This window comes from Calonectris borealis, chromosome 2 (assembly GCF_964195595.1).
Source record: "Calonectris borealis chromosome 2, bCalBor7.hap1.2, whole genome shotgun sequence".
NCBI lineage: Eukaryota > Metazoa > Chordata > Aves > Procellariiformes > Procellariidae > Calonectris > Calonectris borealis.
Window position 1 is genome coordinate 155875390 of NC_134313.1, and position 21456 is coordinate 155896845.

The window sequence follows — 21456 nt, forward strand, 5'->3', positions numbered from 1 at the left end:
GATTTAACTGAAAGTCCAGTATTTATCTCCTGGAAAGAACGGGGTAGAAAAAAAAACCACGAGTGGTTTTACTATGAGCTAAATTAATAACCTCTGAATGAGTTAACGATACCTCCTGCACTAGGATTTTAGTGTTAGTTTTCGTAAAGCTGAGAAAATGCAGAACTACAAGATCATAGATGTAAGCCAAGAAAACAGATGTATTTTCATTGTTAAAGTACAAAAAAGCTGTGAATTTTGCCTTTGGTTATTTCTACTTTATGTTAGTTTCCATGCCTGTTTTAGCTTCAGGTTTTCAAATGAACTCAAAACTCCATCAACAGAAACCGGAATTTTGCCCAATTTCAGCATAAACCCAAGCATGACACAGTTCAGGTAGTGTAACCACAGGAAGAGTATAAATCATAAGCTACAGCCTGAGAAGAGAAAGTAACTCTTGAGTCAAGCTTGGAGTTTACTCACTTGGGTCTATATTTAACCAAAAAGCTCCACCTGTTAGACTGAAGTTCAGGACTATGGTAGGACTAGAATCCAGGTGAGCTTTAACCCACATGTGCTTTAACAAGAACTTTCTAGAAATTTTGTAGCTGCCGTGAATAGGTTGGAAATGTTGTATTCCACAACCATATCGGTTAGAGTCTGATAAATAAACCAGATGAAGTTACAAGATTGAATTTAATTTGAATGATACCAAACGGTGATTCCAAAATTCCAAACCATCTGAAGAATGAGAAGAAAAGCAGCGGCTCTGTAGAAAATAACTTTCACGTCCCATTCTGTTACAGTTTGATTTGTGAGAGCTCAATACTTTTCTACATAAAGGCTTTTATAAAGCCATTAATAAAAATACAGTTCTGCCTTTCCAATTGATGTGCAGTCATCTCCCATGACAAAAGCATTACGAGGGCAGATTTTGAAAGAGCATATTGATTGCTGTCTGGTGCCTACCTGTCTACAGGTGAAGACTTTGAATTCCGTGGTTTCTTCACTTGGGCGTACAAGGCTTCCACTGTCTGCCCTTCCCTCGGGCTCTGTGGTCGGGTGTTCAGTGTTATCGTGCCGCTATTTGAAGAAGAGTCATAGGAAGCAATCCCAGCGTACATTGGGTCCGCATCACAGCCAAACGTCCGGTTAAAATCCTGTATCTCTGCATAGTCACGTTCACGAGCTTGTCTCTCTCGAAATTCTCGAGTTTTCGCTTGAATTCTGAAAAATTAAAAGAAGGCTGAAACTAATTTTTCCCCCTAATCATTTGAAAGCAGCAGTTTCAATGACACTTTAGGAAGCCCATCTTAATGAAAATCACTGAAGGGTTTCCAGCTTCAGTTTGTCATGGAGCCTCAGGTTTACCTTGGATATTGAAGTCTAGATCGAAGCAATGCTACAATCAACACTTGTCTTTAAGGAAGAAGTCTGATTATCCAGAGTCTTTTGTTTCATTATCAAGTAAAAAAGGACTAGCCATAGTTGTTGGTAAACAGAGTTTACCTGTTGTCTTATGCATCTTAGGATGCCTGTGCTATTACCTGACCTGTCTGAGAATGGCCTGAACCATTCATATCATATTTTACTCCATCAAAACCTAATCCATTTAATGGTTCTAACGTCTGTTTTTAGAGATGAATTTTAATGTACTTTCTTGGCCCATACTACAAAAATCATACTTCTTTCAGAATTTAAAATCTTCGTAAGGATAGGACACACACGTATATATTTATGTATGCATGCGTGCAGTAAACAGCAGAAGAAGATTCTTGTATGAATCGTTTAAAACGTGCATGTTTTGTTTAAAATGTAAACAAACTGAATCTGGCATCTCTCAAAAGTAGGCAGTTTCTTCTCAGAAAGTAACTACATGTGCCTTATGTTAAGGTTACAAATGAAAGGTGATGCTGTACTGGGATTTTGTACCTAGGTGCACTTGTTTAGCTGTATGATAAAAAGTGACAGATACAAACAGATGACATTTAGGAATCTGACAAACACAAATTGAGCACAGGTCATATTTTCAAAAGCACACAAAGCTATTACTAAAATTTGATATGGGCTTCAAAGTTTCTTTGGCATTTTAGAAAATCTGATGTATCACACACACTTGCAACCCCCCCCCCCCACACACATTGTCTCCCCAGACCAATTTGATGCTCTGTCATCATTGCAAAATGAAGCACTCGGCTGTCTCCTCCCTTCCATTAGTAAAATGTGCTCCTTTTTAATCTAATACAGCCATGGCTACACAGTGTGACAGCAACCATCCGTTCAGACTACAGCTCTGCGCACCCCTGTTACGTGTCACTTCCAAAGACAGCTTGTTCACCGACTTTTAACAAGAGCAGCCTACTGAAAGTGGGCTACTTTTGAAAGTAAACCTTGACTCTTTTGAAAATAGAAAAGCCTTAAAGTTAGGTAATGTTGACATTTTTGGAAATTTTAAACTTAGCCCTGTTCAAGATTAGTCTTTGCAAAAAGAAAAGGGGATACACAAAGGGTGGGATTCAGGTTGCAGTTAAAGACATCAGAATTTAGGCGCCTGCAGCAGGTGAGGTCATGCCAGGGACTCCAGTCGGCAGACTCCAGAGTTATGCAGCTGCCGTGCTGGTTGGTGGGTCCTAGCGTGGAAGGAGTCGCTCTATAAACACTTTGGACGCTGTTGTTTAGGACTCCTTTGGAAGCTTGGATACGCAGCCTTGATTCAGTGGCTCAAACATAGGCAGCTATGGCCACCTGACATCCTCAGGTAATCCCGCGGGATCTCCAGCTGCTGGGCAAGAAGGACTCCTGTAGGTCCTTGTCACATCTGCCAGCCCGTGCTGATATCTCAGAGACTGTGATAACTCAAACGACACAAGACGACTGTGTTCAAGCATATGAATCCAGCCCTGAGCTGTACGTGAAGATCTAAATTTAAACATCTTCATCAGGCTGAGTCCCAAGCAAATTGTTCTTTCTATGCTAACAAAGATCACCATAACAAAAGAAGGGAACAGGAGGATGGCACAGGTAGGCAGACCTATTTCCCCCCCAAATCCCACAGGTATTGATCAAGGATACTGATTTGGGATACAACTGATTGGCTGAACTTCCTTCAACAGCCAGTGCCATCTACATTGATGGTTCAGTGATTCGTTTACATGCCCCAAGTTATACCTCAGCATAATTCCTCTTTTTATGTCTACTACTACTGACTTGTGCACCACAACTTTCACTCATAGTCAGTCACAATGGAAAGAAAAACAATCATAACCAAAAAAAAAAAAAAGCAAATACAAGAAATCTGAAAAAGTTTAACTTAAACCAATATAAATGTTGAATTTTGCAATTGTGCAAATACAAAATTATTTTTTTTACTGGTTGCTTTTTATTTCAATAGGGAAAAATGGAAATGAAAACTGTAACAGTATCCAGCTGACAGCACGCTCCTCCGCAATTTCAGCAACATCAAACTGGAATTGTTTTTTGTTTAATTTACAGTGAAGAAGGACTCAGGTTTAAATCCAAAACCCATTTCAAATTTAAACTGTGTTTCTGCATGCCTAATTTTTAAATAAAAATGTATGTTTTACATTGTCCTATACTCCAAAGCTGTAATTCAGAAATGTTACAACCTTAATCCCTTGGAAAGTACCTATGCAGAAGGAAAAACAGGCCTGAAAATGACCTGTGGTTGTTGATTCCTCTTTCTGCAGATTTCACTTCCAGTTTGTTGTCCTGTATTAATTATCCTGTGGAGGAACACATTTGTCTATTGATATTTGTCCTCTGAATGGGAGAAGCAAAGGAAATCAGAAATTTCCTAGATATTGGTAGATTTAATTTCAATGGACAATGTACCATCACATACTGGAACACGGGCTGACACCAATTTGAGCAAAAAAAACCCATGTATTTTAGATAACCAAAATGTCAATGTATGAAACCTAACAGTATAGCAATAACGTGTCATAGTGTAATTCGGTCAGAAGAAAACATTGTTATCTAAAATGCTTATAAAACAGAATTACCTGGTGATAACTGGTGATACTGGCCTCAGCGTTACACTGACTGCCATGAGAGATGGCAGTGACCTTATCTAACTTTTGACCAGGAATGTCACATCACTCTCCACAGGTGCAAATCCGAGTGTTCCTCATTTCATGTTAACCAAGTTTTCTCATGTATCTGCTTATCGGCTATTTAATACGTTTGGACATAGCACCATTTGCAGCAAGAACATTAAGATTTTCCCATGCATGGTTCAACGAGGGATACTTATTCCTATTCAAGTGGGAGAGAACTGATTGTTGAAGTGTTATGCAAGTAATTATGTTCATATCCACCAGGAAAATTTTTAGAATATTTTCTACATTGCTAATACAATGTGTTAATACACATACGTAGCATTAGAAATCAGAATCTAAACGCATTATAAATCTTACTGTTAATTATAACCAAAGTACCCAGTAACCATTTGCAGTAAGCAACATTTAACAAAGGAAAACCCTAAAGTGAAACTATACGATGTCCGACCATACCGACACCCAAAATGTTCCGATTTTTTAATGAATTTTTTGTGCTTTAAGTTTAAACCACTGTGCAAATCCTATCACTTTCACATGACAAAAGTATAGGTATTCTGATTACTTCACACATTTTTTAATACTGTTTAAAATACAGCTTTGTGTTTTGCCTTCTTCAGGACTCTACTTAAACATTATGTCTCCAAATTTAGAGAACCAAATGACCGGGGAAAAATACATAGATATTCTTGAAAAGAATAACAGCTATCAGCTGAATATTGCACTTTCCCTTTTGCAATTACGATAGCCTTTAACTCTGAATATATTTTTATATAAGAACCTGAACTTAATGCGACATTATTTTTTATGTTGAGCCCTCTTATTGTGTGCGTGTGTGTATATGCATGACATGGCCTAAATCATTTGTTAGCATATACTGAATTAAGTATACATACTGGAAATGCCAGTGCAGACTATTGTGGGAAAGATTAAAATGATTATGTAAACACACTGTGCAGCACAGATGACAACCTGGAATTTGCTCTGTACTTCAGCCCTAATCAGCAATGAATGCTCCTGGTATTGAAAGCCAGTATCTGGAGAAGTGTTTGACCACAGTGCTTCAGTTTCACAATGTGGATTAAGCTGTCTTCACTGAATTGTATTCCTTCATGACATGGCACAATAAAATGCGTATGTCTGAAATTTCAGATCAGCTAATTTTGAGGATTTATGGCCTTCCTATGGATTTTGTGGGGGTTTAACAATAATAATAATAATGCTTAGCATTCATATAACCTTTTTCATCTTCAAAGAATTTTGCAAAAACTGCTAATCAATTTTGCAGTGTTTAAATGAAACTGAACTTTTAAAAATACCAAGAAGTTTCCAAACCCTTCTTGCTGAAGTGTTAATACTGAAAATGTCAACAACGTACTGTCGTGCTTTTGAGACTCAAATTACAACGTTCCGTAAAGTATAAACTATCCTCATGCATTTGTGTGCCATTCAATTCAAAAGCTAATGATAACTGCTTCAAATGACAATATTGTTAGCTGCAGAACTTCCTATAATTGTGAGAAGAGCTTTTCACTGCAAGCTAATCCAGTAATGACAGACATACCCATTGTACAGCGATTCCTATGCGCGTGAAACGGTGGTCACAAAAGTAAGGGAAAAGCTTATGCTCTGCTGTCTCCAGCAAACAGGAGCCACCTCATTCCCTTCTTCAAGGCAACTACCATTTTAGACAGCTAAATTTAGGTGTCGATATATGTTTTGGACTCCCAGACGAGCTGGTCAAGATTCAGCCACATCAGGCGGCTGCCCGCAGGGCGTAGAGAGCAGTTCAGCCGAACAGCGGAAACGTGGCCATTGCAAGGTGAAGCCAAACCCTTCTCTAGGCTCTACCAACTGTGCCAAGTACCCCTCCCTTGACCACAAAGGGCATTTAGCCATGTAGCTCAAATGTAGATACCGAATTAATCATATTAGTCTGTGAGCCAAATCCTACCCTGAACCACATGTTTACAGCGGTTCTGTCTGAACTAAACTTTAACTTTTTCCAGCAACAGAAAATGCAAATCTGTGGTGCTGGCAGAGCTGTTGTGAGTAAAAGTGAATAAGCAAAGTTGGCAAAAGAAGAGAAATCGACCCTAATTTCATGTAGTGTTAGGAGTGAAATTATAAATACATTCCCAATCCCTTGGGAGCTTCAGTCCCTTTCGTGGTTTTTTTTCATATTAGTGATTTAGCTCCTTGCAAAAAATCACCTACTTATCTTAATTGATGAACACAGCATGGGAAGGATATTCATGGCTAGTATATTACATTTGCTGTTGCAATGGCAGCAATGTCCTCCCCTAAGAGCAGAAACAAAGTTGGCTGCTGCTCCTGGTGTGCAATTGCTTGGTCAATTCAATTAATCCTCCTGCTGCTGCCAGGACTCAGCTATGGCCCAAGTGATAATCCACAACCTCATCTTTTCCACCGAGGCTCACTCATTTACAAAATCAGTATTGAACGCTTGCAGTTCCACATATGTGAGATGGCTGACAATGTTTATTAAGGATAGAAACAGCATTGTGTAAGGACAGAAGCTAAATGACAAGCCATTCACCGCTGCCAGTTCTCAGTTCTTCTGCCATCAGACTGGCATGCGTCGGGATGATGGATTGAAAACAGAGAAAAAGAACGACACGTTTATAAAGCCAGTCAGCTTGTTCAAGTTAGTCAGACGGGATGAACACATTCGGTCCAATTTTTGCCAGATATCGTTTCTAATAAAGAGGTCAGGAGGTGCGTTGGCCAGTAGCCAAATCTTGTCGAATTTGTCCCCTCCTCCTTGGCTAGTGAAAAATACCTTGCAGGCACAGCGTGCCAGCAACTAAGCCAGGTCTTGCTGTTCCTCCTCCCCCTCTCCTCGACTGCCTTCAGGGCTTTAATGGCCATTTTTCTAATTTTTGGCAATCAAGTCAATATGGGAGTTTGTCCTCTCCTGTATTTTTCTTCGACCTTTGTCTGGATCCAAGCAGAATTTTTCTGACAACTATTCTTCTAATGAGGGTACCTTGATTATAGGCATTATTGTGATTTCCCTCCGAACCAGCATATGACACTTAGCTTTTCTTATCATGATTAGAGCTAGTCAGTTATCACAGTTATAACCAGCTCTCAGAAAAGCCATCTGCTTTCCTGGGAAAGTCATTCTAAAGGATCACTCTGGGCAGTGGATAATCATGGGCAGCAACAGCAGTAGCTTGTAAACAGAAAGACACCTCCTCTTCCTCATTTGCCCCCCCATTTCATTCAAAACTTCAGCATATTTTAAAAAAAAGTCAGAAAATACTGCTATGTAAATATAATTTTAAAATTGAAAGGCTGGAGATCAACATTTTTCAAGTCATTAAAAGAAAAAAATTAACAGTTCTGCCTTATCTCCTATGTACATGTGTGGCAGCTGGCTGAAATATGACTGTTCTCTGATCTCGGACACGTGAAGAAACACATACAAAATATGGTCAGTTTGCTATGGATAAGCACAAGCATACAGGGACAAAATCAGAAAGGCCAAGGCACAATGTGAAATAAAAGTAACAGGAAGCTTTAAAGATAACAATAAATCACTGCGTAATTGCATTAGCAGTAAAAGGAAGAGCAAAGAAAAGGTTGCTCCCCTGCTCAGAAGCGAGGGAACGGTATTGACAGATGATGCTGAGGAGACCTAAGGCTTAATGGTTTTTTTTTCTTTGCATCTGTCTTCACTAAAATGGTTGATTGCAAGCAGGTGGCCAGCACAATTGATACTGCCACCAACAGCAAAAAGATCTCCAACCTAACAGCAAAAGAAGTAGCTAGAAACTGGTTACGTTGAACTTCATCCGACACACACAACTGTCTGAGGCAGTCTCGGACCTTTTTCAGTAACCAGGAGAACCTGTTGAGGACAGCTGAAGTATTGAAAGACTAGAAAAAGTCAAATATCCCTCAGAGGAGGAGAATTATAGACTCATCAGTTTAACTTCAATCCCCTTTGAAACAAACTATTGGTAAGCACAGAGAAGACAATGGGATGAGCAGTAGCCACCATAGATTTATCAGGAACAGATGTGGTCAAGTCAGTCAGATTTCCTTCTGCAACACAGTAAACAGCCTTGTGAACAGTGGACAAACAGTACGCCCCAGGCTAAGAAAAACAGCTACAGGATGGATGCAAATAGGTCGAACCAGGCAGTTCCTACAGAGTTTCTAGAGAGTAGCTCGCAGCAATTCACAGTCATGCTAGATGGATGGATCGAGATATTTTCTATATGGACCTCTCTCTGAATTTACTTAGGTTTTTCATTATTAATTAGGATGCTATTGAATCTGCAGAAAACCCAAATGAAGGAACTTTGGAGGAAAGGTTTAACATTTCAAACGTTCTTGAAAAACAGACAGAATAGACTTCAAAAATAAAATTAACTTCAATAACAGCAACTGGAAGGTAATTTACCTAGTTGGAAGAATTAAGCATACTAATGAAAAGTAGGGGAAAAATCTGTGAGTTGCTGTTTTCAGGAATGGATCTGGAAGTTCTACTGGATGACAGATACTCACGAGTCAGCAATGTCAAGCTGTTGGGGAGAAGAAAAAGACAGAGTGGGGACATAACAGCAGGCTCTGGATACATAAGGAGGAAAAGAATAACGTTTTCCATCTCTTATGCAAGTACTAGGTATTTAAACTGCAGCAAGAACAACAGAGACTAGATACTGTGAGCAGGGGAACTTTCTAATAAAAGGTAGCGGAAAAGATTGCCATGGGAAGTTGCAGAGTCTATGTCATTGTAAACTGAAAAAACCCAGGATGAAACAAACATCTTGCAGGAATGGCATACCCGGGAGATCCTACCTTGGAAAAGTGACATGATCTCTCTTCTAGATCTATAATTCTGCACCTACGTAAAAATTTTACACACATATATTTCAGATGTATTGGTTCTACAACAACAGAGAAACATAACAGGGACTACATATAAAAAAAAAAAAAAAAAAAGATGCCCACCACCTTGAAATTAAAGAAATGCATCTACACAATCAGACAGTCTCAATTTTCTTTCCCCTTCAACAATCACAGCCTATCTGTGAATATGTGATAGTACTTACTGTCTCTCCGAAGTTCCCCCCTCCTCAAATCCCACATGCAGAAGAGATGCATGAGAATTTCAAAAACCTTTAATGAGCTACAACCCAGGAGGGCTGTAGTTAAAAAAAAAACCAAACGGGGAGGGATAAAGGTGGTAAGGTGATTACTGTAAGTGCCCTAATATATTAAGAAGAGAACAACATGCTCTTTTTTTGCTCATTTTTATAAGGAATTATATTAAAGAAGGCTATTAAAGAGGGCAGCAAAATACAAATGAAGATGTAAAGAAATGAAAAAATGCAGGAGAGAAAGTAAATATTATGCATATAAGCAGGTGAAGTGCAAACACCAATTCGAAACCAAGTGACATTTATGAAATTAAAGGAGACATCAGAATAATTTCCTCTAACCTGGTGGAATCTCTCATGTATTTCACCCCTACCTTTCCTTATCCCCTGATCTTCTTGATTCATCCTTTGTCTTTCCAAAGTGAAGATACCACCCCCCAGCAGAGTATCTCAAACCTGCTTTCTTGGATCTTGCAGTAAACAAGTGAAAATCCTTGGTTATTTTGATTTAAAAAATCTGTACATTACCACCTTACTTACATTTCAATGGAGCTTTTAGACTACTTTGCAGTTAACAGCCTGCAGCATTCCAGGGTGGAGGGTCTGCTGTGTTTTTTTAAAGGATATGTTTCATCTAAAGGCGAATGCATCAGGTACATAGGCAGTCTCCAAAACAAACACTACCATGACTGAAATTTTCTTTCCTTATTTTCATGTCTGATCCAAGGGTCAGTGACCCCAGCAGTGGAGGATCACCCAGATGGGCCACTGGGACAGTTATCCCGCTGGGAACCATGTTGCATCAAAGAACATCATTGCTGTCTGTAAGCAAAATGGAATTTAGTTTTTCTTTTGCATTACAAAACTGGCCAGAAGAGCTGGTATTTACACCTATGACAACAGATCCCTGATCATTAGATTACCTTAGCTCTAAGATCCTATTTAGCTCTTCCGCTGGACTGAAGTAGAAAGGAAGAAGGTCATGAGATTCAGCTGTTGCTGAAACACGACTTGGGAGAGCTCCTGCTTCCATCCCTCCCCACTTTAAGAGCACTGGTTTCCTCTCTCACGCAGGCTTTTTTGGACCATTTCTTCCCCGAATTTTTTTTTTTCCCAGCTGGAGAACAGTGCCAGAAAGCAGCACTAGTGGGTAACATCTGAATTCTGCAGTTAGATGTTTAAGGAGCAGCTGTTCCCATATGTGCAAGAAACAAATGACACAGGCATACCATATATCAAATGGTACCACATATCATACCATATATCAAATCAGTCATTCCCAGATAGGGCAGGCAGTAACTGGAGGTCCAGCTACAATCCTGTCATCAGTTGGTTGAGCTGAGCCTATCCAGCACCTACGCTCCTCTAGCTGAAGTCTAGTGACAAAAGTGGGTATAAAATTCTGCTACTAGCTCTATTTCAGGTCCATTATTCTGTGTTTCTAGAGTACTATGTATAAAGTAGCCTAATCCTGAAGCTGGAAAATGAAACAGTCTGAAGTGACAAAAATACAATGAAAAACCTCACAACAAAGCAAGGGATTAAGTGAATCTCATACACCGAAGTTGAAAGAAAAGAAAAGAAAAAAACCCCAGCAATAGAGAATATAGCTTGTAAGTCAATATCTTTGCTTAGGACCCACAAATTAGCACCCACACCACCTCTCAGGATTCGCTGCTGAAACCTTCCTGGGTCACAGTACTGTACACAGTACAGCAACATGGCCAGAAACAGAGCCAGGTTTCTCACAACCCATTAAAAGGTTTGTTCTAGCAACTGGTTACAAAATAAAAGTTCCAGCTGTGGTGTGGAGGGGGGACCTACCTGCCTGTCGTGAAGGTACCACTAGGTGTTTCTGGTTAGTCAAATACTTGCTGCTGTGTCCAAGAATTAGAAAAAAGAGTGGTTTTAGTGCTTTATCTTACTGTTAGACTCCTGTAGTGCAGTCTGGAAAACCTGATGGGTTTTCAGTTCTGTTCAACTCAGCAACAGTAAGTTCAGTATGTTAGTAACTATGGTACAGCTTTTTTAATTCTCAAATAAGTATTTGCTACAGCAACTCTACCACAAACAGCATAGTTTATGGGTTCTCAGAGGACATACTGCTGCCTTATCCTAAAGTTCTTGGCATTCTAAAGTGAAACACGACATATTAGTGCTCTCACTTAGAACTGAAATTTCTAAGAGTGCTGAACTCATATGATCTGCAAGACACCTTAACCAAATTTGTAACTCAGAATATTATAAAGACCACATAAATTATATTTTTAAATATATTGCAACGGACTTGGCTGGACTTTGCCCAGTGCAATGTCTTGAATCACTGTAGAGAAATAATAGAGAAAATATACTTTTAGCATAATGTCTTAAAATCTCTATACTTACAATATGTAGCTAGAGAATGTGAGGAGCTTCGTTTAAAAAACTACCTCAGCAACTATTATTCCACAAAAGCTCAATTTACATATCTCCTGAAGTCACTATTTTTATGAAGTGGAACTAGTCTGAAATGTTTTTCCAAAGCTCAATATTCTCATGCTTCATTTCTGTGTTCTCTTACAAAAATTACTGCCATTGATTTGTTTTCACGTCCTGCACCCTCATCCATTATGTAAAAAAACACTGCCAAAAACAATGCTAAAAATGTCCGTGAAACTGGAATATCCCTTGACAAGCAGACCCCATCTCAAAATAAGTGAGAATGAGAAACACATTGCTCTGATTTTCTGATTCACAGAGGAATTTTTCTCTTCTCTCTTACGGGCTGGGAAGGGGGTGGAAGTTCTATCAGAAAAGATTTTATACAAGTCACTTTAGAAAATATTTATATTTGGAATGTTTGCAGTAATAACGGATTTAGAGGTAATAGTTCTTGTGAAAGCTGTTAAGTAGCATCAAAATACAGCAGCAGCAAAACTAAAGCTGAAGCTTTGCGTTATTTTAAAGACACAGATAACACTTAGGCTACGTAAGAAACAAAAATCCTCTCCTTATCACAGTATGTTGTCTTTTTTCCTAAAAGTAAGATGAAACTGCTTGATGAAAATATTTTGCTTAAGGGGTACAAAAGTTGGGGTTTTCCAATAAAAATATTATGGTCTCTCTGGGAAATCTGGAAAGACACCAAGAGTGTCCTGCTGTTCAGCCCCCTACTCCATCTGATACTTTAACAGTTCCAGATGGCCTTTACTACAGGATGACCTCCCTTCTATTCTTTTATTATGACCTTTGGGTCACAAATTATCTATAGGATGCTGCTGTCATTCTGTAAGACACTGTTGTACTCTTTCATCTAAAGAATAAAGATGCTTAACATTAAAACTCATCTTTGTTAGGCTGACCTTCCAATGATGATCAAAACAGACAGTTATTCCAATCAATGTCATTGCTGGAGGAAATATGTTTCATTTTTTGCAACACTGACATTAAGAAACTAAGGCATGGTTTTAAATCAGATCACTTTTGCAATTCTACTTGGCTAGAGAGCATAGCATGTTATATTCATTTAAAATATCAAAAATATTGCTGTAACAGTTTTGATGAGTTACATTGATTGGAAGGATGTGGTGCGTTTGGTTTTTGTAAGTTATTGATGTGGTTTTCATGTAAACTTCATTGGTAGGAGGTAATAAAACTTTATGTAGGTTTTATTAATTATTTGTCTTTATCATCATAAATGGAATACACTGAACTTGCATAGGAAAATATAATAAATAGTCCCAACGTACTAAATAAAATAATAAGGTTAATTTCTTTCCTGCTGTCAGTAAATTCATGTTAGCAGTCTCTCGTCAGCTTGACATCAATTAATGATTTTAATTCCAGACTCTTGTCACAGTACTCACCACCCTTTCGTCTAATTAAAATGGATGATGCATGATGAAGGGAAAACACAAGACTTCTGTTCTTGTTGTAACATTTCTATTCATTAGTATACTTTTACAACAAAGGGCTTGTGGCTTTAATGGTACTACAGAAAGATGAAGAGAAGTTTATTATACGTTGGAGATAAAGACCCTTATACCCTTAGGAAACATGTAATACAGGAAGCATTTTATGGAATGACTGAATCCTTCAGGAAAAAAATATCAATGTTATTTTAACTACTAATGAACAGACAGACTGTTTCACTCTAAATTTAGGAAAAATCATTACGTGAACAACACCCACTGAAATGGTAGCCTTGCTTGCGTTCACGCAAAAACTGCTGTCAGCTTATTGGTTGACCTCCACAAGTAACAGCAAATCTGCCAATACAGAGACAAACGCCTGATCCACCTCCCCCAGCAGCACCTCTGCAAGACCAAGGTCCTCGGTCACCTCTCCCACTCCTTCTGCCATACTCCGGCTCTGCAACAGCACCGCCTCCTACCTCCGGCCAGAAAGCATCTCCCCGGCCCCGTCAGACAGAGTTTCCCCCAGCTGACAGCAAGGCGTTAGGATTCGCTCTGCCGTGCAAAGCCCTGTTGAGGTTTCCAGCCCGGAGCACCAGCAAAGGGCCACCCGCCCGCGCCAGGGCCGCGGCCCGGGGCAGCCGAGCCGGCCGCCGCGCCACCGCCGTGCCGGCAGCTCCCCCTCCCGGCCCCGCCGCCCCAGCCGGCAGGCGCCGGCCCCGCCGCACGACCGATGCCAGCACGGGTGACATGTGCACAGGCGTGGGTAGCAGTAACAGCGGAATTCCGTAGATTTAATTCCCTTTGTAATCTAAAGGAACAAAAGGTTATGTTTTCCAAAATCGAGAGGGGGGGAAACTAGCAAAGAAGCAGGTTTCTTTTCCAGATGATAACTATACATATGTACGTACGAAGCACAGTATTGCTTTGCTGTGTGTTAATTGTCCTCCAACAAGTATAGCACAGACTGGAATTGTACGGCTGCTTTTTCAGAGCAGAGGAAGCCCCTGGCTCCAAAAGCCCCCACCTGACTGCTCCGTCATCCTCCCAGCGTTTCTGGAGCCTCTGTCACAGCGCTTCCACGTGAACAGCTCTTTAATTCTCTTCCAAAAGGTTTCTCCTTATCTCCTCAATACTGATCCTCACAATACAGGTGTTTAAGCACCTGATTTTGCATCCATTTCAGTGGAAGTTGAGCAAGAATACAATACTAAGATTAAAAGACTTTTACAATAACCCAGAGATTTATAGAAATTAGTAAAACTCTTAAATCAGTGTACTAACCAAACAGAGAAAATATCCTGTAGACTCTTTTTTTAAGAGGAGGAAGTACCTCTAGAGGCGGAGTAAAGCATAAGCACTATTCGCCCATAGCTGGGATCACATACGCTGAATCATGAGATTACATTAGAATTGCAACTTTCATCTTTTAAGCATTATCTAGCGGTGAACCACACTGGATACAGCTGAATTTGTTGAAAACTTCACAAAGAAGTATGTTTATTTCATTCCTCTGTTATCTACTATCCGGGTACAAAGAGTAAAGCTGTTTGGGTCGGGGAGCACTTGGTTTGCTAGAGGAAGGCAGTCCAAGGCTGAAGACACGGCCGGCATGCATGGCCTTGCCAGGCGGGTGTTAAGAACTGCACGTGCCTGAGCTGAAGAAGGGCAGAACACAGGCAAAGGTTTTTGATTTGCTAAAGATTTATTTTGTAATGAACACAGAGCTGCAGGGGAAAAAAAGGCAACAAAAAAGAAATCCAAGGAAAAAATCCAAGGGTAAAAGAGGGAGAGACAAAGGTATCGGAAACCTGCTGTTAGAGTGATGTCTCTCTCCAGCAAGGGCCACTAGTAAAAACCAGAAGACAAGAGAGTAGGTTCTATCTTCACATCTTCTAAGGAAAAACCTATACTACAGGGTCTTGAAGAAGTCAAAAAACATTTCAGGGCAATCAGGTTGCAGGATACCAATGGACACACCAGCTACATATTGAGAAAACCCTATCCTGGGAGGCCCTCAAAGACCAGATGTAGAGAGTTTCTAAAGTGGACAGGTGTGTGAGCTTCCAAAGGCTTAGGTCCAATAGCACAGCAGAAGGTGACCATCCATACCAAAACTAACTGGGTTGTAACACTAAATTCCTCTTGGTCATTGACAAGATTTTCAAAATCTGGTTTTAAGAGTATCCTACATAGCAACGCCTGTGTGAAACTATAAGCAGTCTGAAGCATCTTTGAAAGCTCAAGATACCCCACGCATCTCCAATCTGTAAAATCCAAGACTTTACTCTTAGGAGGCCGGGCCAACCACAAGTGCATCGGAAAAGTCTGGAATTGGTAGATGACCTTCTATAACAAACCCAAGAAGGGCTCAAGACTGTTTCTGCAGTCTATCTGAGCAGATGTAGCATCTCAGTGGTATCCGGTTTTAGTAGTCCAGTGATGGACGGGATGACAACATGGCAAAGAGGGGGTCCAAGATAGCATATATATAAAACAGCTGTGATTTGGCACAGGAGTAGAGCTAATTCAATTCAGATCTTAGTCGACTTTCTCAAGACTCTGCAGTATAGTCTCTTTCTTAGGAGACACAAGGCCAAGTTCAGAAAACCTATTGTTTAGTTTTGTCTTAAGGTTTTGATCAGTGCCACTGCTGGGGAGAAGCACCTTTTCTAACAGCACACCAGAACCCATATGGATTTTCAGATCATTGTTTGGCAGACACTCAAGGGTAATGCAAGCAGACTTCTTTCTCTGGAGTAAACCGGTGTTAAAGAATAGTGACACAGGGGGACAATGTCCTATGGCCTTGGATGAACTGTTAATCCAACACTTGGAGAATTTACAAATAGAAAGCATTTTACAGCAATTTTGGTAAGATCGGTGGGTGGTCTCCTCAGATGATGCTCCTAATTGTTCCAGTATACTGTTTCATTGAAAGCTGCCTGTATTTTCAACTAGATAATTTCATTTTCTGTTCAAAATTACTTTAAGATTGTCAGTAAACGCATCCTATAAACAGCTTGAGATATGCTCCTTAATAAGAAATTATTATTAATAATATGTTTATAAAAGGCAATTTTATTCATTTCAATCATGGTAAATTAAAGAACATTAATTTGCTTATTTGTCTCACAATCAATACGAACACTACTTTTAAGACTTCAAAGAAAATACTATTGTAAGCACAATACTACTAAAATTATCAAGTCAAGGCATAATAATTCCATAAAATTGTGGGCATGATTGATTTTTTAATGGACCATTCACTTGTTCTCTGACCCCCTAAGGATTTTTGCTCCTAGCCTCTCATACATAGTAAATTCATTAAATCCAACCTATTTCCCCGAAGTATTGCATCATTACAGAGGTATATAGTATCAAATACCAGGTAAAACAGAGCAAGTGAATTGTACTGCTAAAAACATCGAGGGGGAAAAAAACCACAGAAAACAAAGTTAAAATAGCAGCCATTATTGAACCAACATCTGTTAAGACAGCAATATTTTACTCTGTCTCCCAGTAAGCATTTTGAGGGATTGTTCAGTTAATTTGCAAGAGTACTCTTCATTAATAGCATGTATCTAACATCATTATTTTACAGGATCAAAAGGAAACTCCCTGCAATCTAACTGCAAAAATATTTAGACTTTATGGACCAAATCAACATCTGAATTTTTCAGAAACATAAGGAAGCACCTCACACATTTGGTTGCTATTTTATTGTCTTTTATTAGTTGTACATGCCGCTACCCCAAAGAACTTGCATTCTCTTATAGACATAACACAAAGGAAAGCAAATACACAGTTAGGGAAAGAAAGTAACGGGAGGAGGAGGACCCGTGTTACGATAACATCAAGCTGTTATGAAGTTCTGGCACATGCGTTTTCTGCCGTTTCAGTGAACACATAAAACTGTTTTTATGACACACGAGAAGTGAGATTCCAGGAAAGATTCAAATGGGTTAGCATAACTTGATGGACAGGGATTAGGAATTTGCTTCATGCATTGGGGGCTATACAATAATTTCATAATTCTACCTTGGTACCCAGCGTGACTATTGCAACCTCTCTTACATCACCACATGGACAGTCTATACTCTCACCATTCTTACTGAGAGAGACAGAGAGACAGAGAGAGAGAATGGAAAGAGAGAAAGCGTTACTAACTCAAACCTCAAGTCTTTCTTCTTTGAATAAATGTATACGGCTGGTTTTCTGGGGACATAAGGTTACTAAGAAACTCTCCATGCTGGGCAAGCTCGGGTTCGGCACTGTGCACGTGTGGCTAACCTTCCCCCTGCCCTGAGCTGGCTGGAGCGATGGAGGCAGCTTTCAGCGTCTCTGCACCCCTGGCATGAGTTCATCCACAAAGCGGCTGGTCTGCCCATGCGTAAAGGGAAGTTGACTGCACGAACACCCTCATATCCAAAGTCACTTACTTCCTTCAGTTCCAGTATTCCCCTTTCCCATTTAATCTGAAAGCACATTACTCTTAAAACAGGAACAAGTTTAATGACCCTGCTTCACTTTTGTTAAAAAAAAGGAAAATAAAACCCAATCAGACAAGTAAAAAACAACCAAGCACTGTGATCCAGCCACCCTCTACTGTCAGAATGGATGGAGAAAGACATGAATTTTTTTTTTCATTAATTTATGCTAGTATATCTGTTAAAGAGTAAAAAATTTCCCGTAATGTAATCCAAACAGATGGTCACAAATGATAAAGTTTCTGCAGTTTAACAAGTTATTGCTGATCTTCAGTAACTAATAAATGTATATTCCTAGCCTGCCTTAACTGTAATGTAAATCACTCAACCCTGAAAAAACTGAAAGCAAACCATTTTAGGTTTAACTGAGAGTCTACACAAGAGTTACTGTGGCTCTGCTCTTCCGGTGAGCTGTTAGAGTGATGAAGCTACCGTTTATAAACTTCTGTTCTTACCCGCAGAAGACCAAGGTGCATAGAGATGATGGTCACAGGGATCATTAGGACTAAGTAGCCATACCTCCTGTACAAGGACAACAAAATTTCCCTCCATAGTTCCTGCATCAATCCACAATTTACGGCTGAGCTATAGCATAATTTTTAGATAAATCATCCCAATTCATAGTTCACTTTCACTGCTAAATGTATCTGAATCTATTTACCATTCAGCATTCAAACTTTGTAAGCCTTTAAAGTTTGTCTCCTTACTGAAGATTTGTCTACTCAAAGAGGTCTTCTCTCCACGCACATCCCCGAATACTAGTTAATTTATGATCTAAGCTTTCCAAGATTTTGACTAAATTGATGTAAGAGATACCAGAGTCTAAGCCCCAATATCTGGGGCTACAAGAGACAGGATGAAAAGTAGATTGGAAATGTTGGGAAGAGCATATGACATATATATAATATAGGTTTTTAATGGTAAGGGAAGCTGACAAGGAAAAATAGAGGTACTCACCACTCATTTTTACAATTAGCAGTTTAATATACATATCATTCCATAAACAGACTGCATGACACATAAATAGACTGAACTCCAGTGACAAATATACTGATAAGTATAATTTTTAGGTTTTTTTCTAAATATATCAAAGAAAAAACTAGATATGCAAGACTGAAGAAAAATACAAAACATATTTCATTCTATATAAATATTTGTTTTCTGAAAATGTCAATAAAATCAGTTATAGAATGTATAGAGAAAACATTTCATATTATTACTCCAGTCTCCTCAATAAGGAAAGGAGCTCTGGGTCGATAAAAGATGCTTAATGCAGCCAAAAAAGCTGTTGATACTAATGTCCAAAATAAATCCAGCTTTGTCTTGTTATTTAAAGTATATAAACATATCAACATTTGGGAAATTTCATCAGTGAAAACTGAACTTCAGTTATTTAATTTAATTTAAAAACAAACTCTCTCTATCAAGGTTTAAGCAAATACTGAAGTCTACCTCTCCTGTTCTTGCTTCATTCGTATTCTCTCCTCTTCTGAAGTAAGAGCTTCCTGCACTTTTATTTTACCAGTTTTCTCACTCTTGTCATCTTTGCGATGTTTGCCAAACCTGTTAATAACACACAAAAAAAGAATCTAACTTGTGAAATGAACACAACTGTATTTTCCTTTTCCTATGACAAAGAGAGTCGTCCAAGAAGGGCTGCTTGGAAACCAGGAAGGGAAAGTGCAAATACCTCAGAATCTCAATTTTTAATATTTTCAGGCTGCTTTTGGGTTTTTTGTGGGGGTTTTTTTAATTATTTCACTGCTCTTAAAAGTTTATAGAATTCCTCACTAAAGAACAGAACAAAACAAAACAAAAGAAAATACGACCAAATCCCTTTTTTCTGCCAGGATTTTGGGGTCACTATTCTTAAATACACAGTCAAACAATGTTTTAGAAATTACTCAACACTATCACTGCCAAAGAACGCAACTCAAGTTTACATTAAGTGAAGGCTTTCACGTATGGACTGCGAGACACTGCGCTGTGTATCTGATAACTGCCCCAGATGCAGTATCACCCTCCACACCGGCCCCACAAAAGCAGTTTCACCACACAGTGGACGCCATCCAAAAATGGAAAATTATTCTTTTTCAGCACCAATTTTTTATTAAACTTTGTTACTCGTGACTCTTTCCCCCAAGGGTGTTCCAGTGCAAGGAGGGTGAGTGGAGGGATGGAGCTGGCTGGGCTGTCCCAGACGGAGCAGGATGCTGCCAACCCAGTGTTTGCCCTCCTCGCATCTCCTCTTCCCCTCTATTGGCTACATTTCAAGTATTTTAAGTTTCTTCCATATTTGCACATTCCATTGGTTTTTTTTAGACTTTCAGGGAGAGCACAGTTTGGCATTTGAGATACTCAGTTATTAGGACAAAGTTGCGTGTATTTCTTAGATATTTCAGACCTACTCTGAAAGGAATGACTTTTGTATAGCGCGAACTAAACAAACATGTAAATATAGCCCTTAAATACATCTAAAGTTTAGATGACAATTTTCTATTTAAGGCAGAAGGGATAACACATATCTATTAAACAGTATCTTATTATAATACATACCTTTTAAACGCTGGATCATATTTCATACCAAAAGCAGCAAGAATTTTACTTTTTTTTAATCAAACGCTCAGATGAGAACAGACTGACACTTTGTGGTACTTCACACTCTGGTTCACATCAAGAGTGAAATGAAAGCACGGAAACGTGCAAAGGCCAGCAATGGTGTGGACAGGACACCCCGAATGCTCACAAACAGTGAAATAAAACAGAGTTCTTAAAACTTTCTTCTGACCCATGAATGTAAACTGTTTAAAATATTTAGAGTCCACCAGGCATTTATAATATTTTCCGTTTTGTTCCTGTTGATTCTAGTACAAAGCCACTGTGTGGGCTGAAGACGTACCACACAGTGACCCTGCAGAAAGATTAATTTCTGGCCACTCAGTCAAGAGATATTATTATACTGCAAAATGATGTTTATGGCTCTTAGGGCAGCTGTTTAAAAACACAACAACACAAAATTACAGTGGAGGAGCATGTACACAAACTTTGAAGTGCGTGGCTGTTCTCCACAGTTCCCAGATTGCTCATTTCCAAAGTAATTCAGGCATATGAAAACTAAAATTGTTCATTAAAAATCATCTGAAAAGGGAAAGGCAGAGGACATGATACGGTTAAGAAACACAAAATACTACATGAAGTTAAAGTCTCTGATTTTATAATATGTTATATGTAAAACTGACATACTTAAATTCAGTGACTAGAAACACCAGCATGTATCTTTTAAAACATCAACCTATTTATTAGAGAGTAGTCAAAACCATTATACAAAACATTTACATCAATGACACAAGAGATTCAAATCAAGTTCTGGATGTCATACACCAGACAAAAGAGCACCAGAGTTAATTTAAAATAGCCCTAAATCCTCTAGCCAAGAGAGGAGTTTTGCCAGAAAAACAGTGGAACTGAGCCATTTTACCCTGATACACAGAGAGTGCCGGGGGTGGCAGGGGTCTGACTGACAGAACACACAGAGCTGCGAGGAGACACACAACATATGTGGTACTGTAGCACAGCATCTCTGGGATGCCCGTGTTTGCCTCTGTCTCTTGACCTTCCTTGACCCATTCAAAATGTCAGGCAAAGCAAAGGAACCAAATTCTGGAGTAGCCAGTTTATTTTTGAAAAAGAACTAGTGGTTAAAAAAAAAAGAAAAAAAAAAGGATAAAATTGAATTAGTTAGTACCCATCAGGTTTTGGCAGCAAAACAGAATTTCTACCACCATAAATCAATTCATTGCAAGTATGAACAGAAATATATTGAAATCAATACCTTATTAAAAAAAATAAAGTACACAGGAAATTTCTAATAATCCTTGTAAGC

The 21456-nt window shown here is 39.1% G+C and overlaps 1 protein-coding gene across 8 annotated transcripts in view; it reads right to left on the reverse strand.

Moving 5' to 3' along the window:
• Nucleotides 1-21456, reverse strand: part of PARD3 (par-3 family cell polarity regulator) — a 470848-nt gene that overhangs the window by 100058 nt on the left and 349334 nt on the right. For 7 of the 8 annotated variants that reach the window (XM_075144058.1, XM_075144057.1, XM_075144056.1 and 4 more), the window contains 2 exons: nucleotides 19026-19136; nucleotides 949-1206 (listed from right to left, as the gene is read on the reverse strand). In XM_075144058.1, the coding sequence (XP_075000159.1) occupies nucleotides 949-1206; nucleotides 19026-19136 (369 nt within the window). The remainder of the gene's footprint in view (nucleotides 1-948; nucleotides 1207-19025; nucleotides 19137-21456) is intronic. The other variant, XM_075144059.1, reaches the window with a different exon arrangement.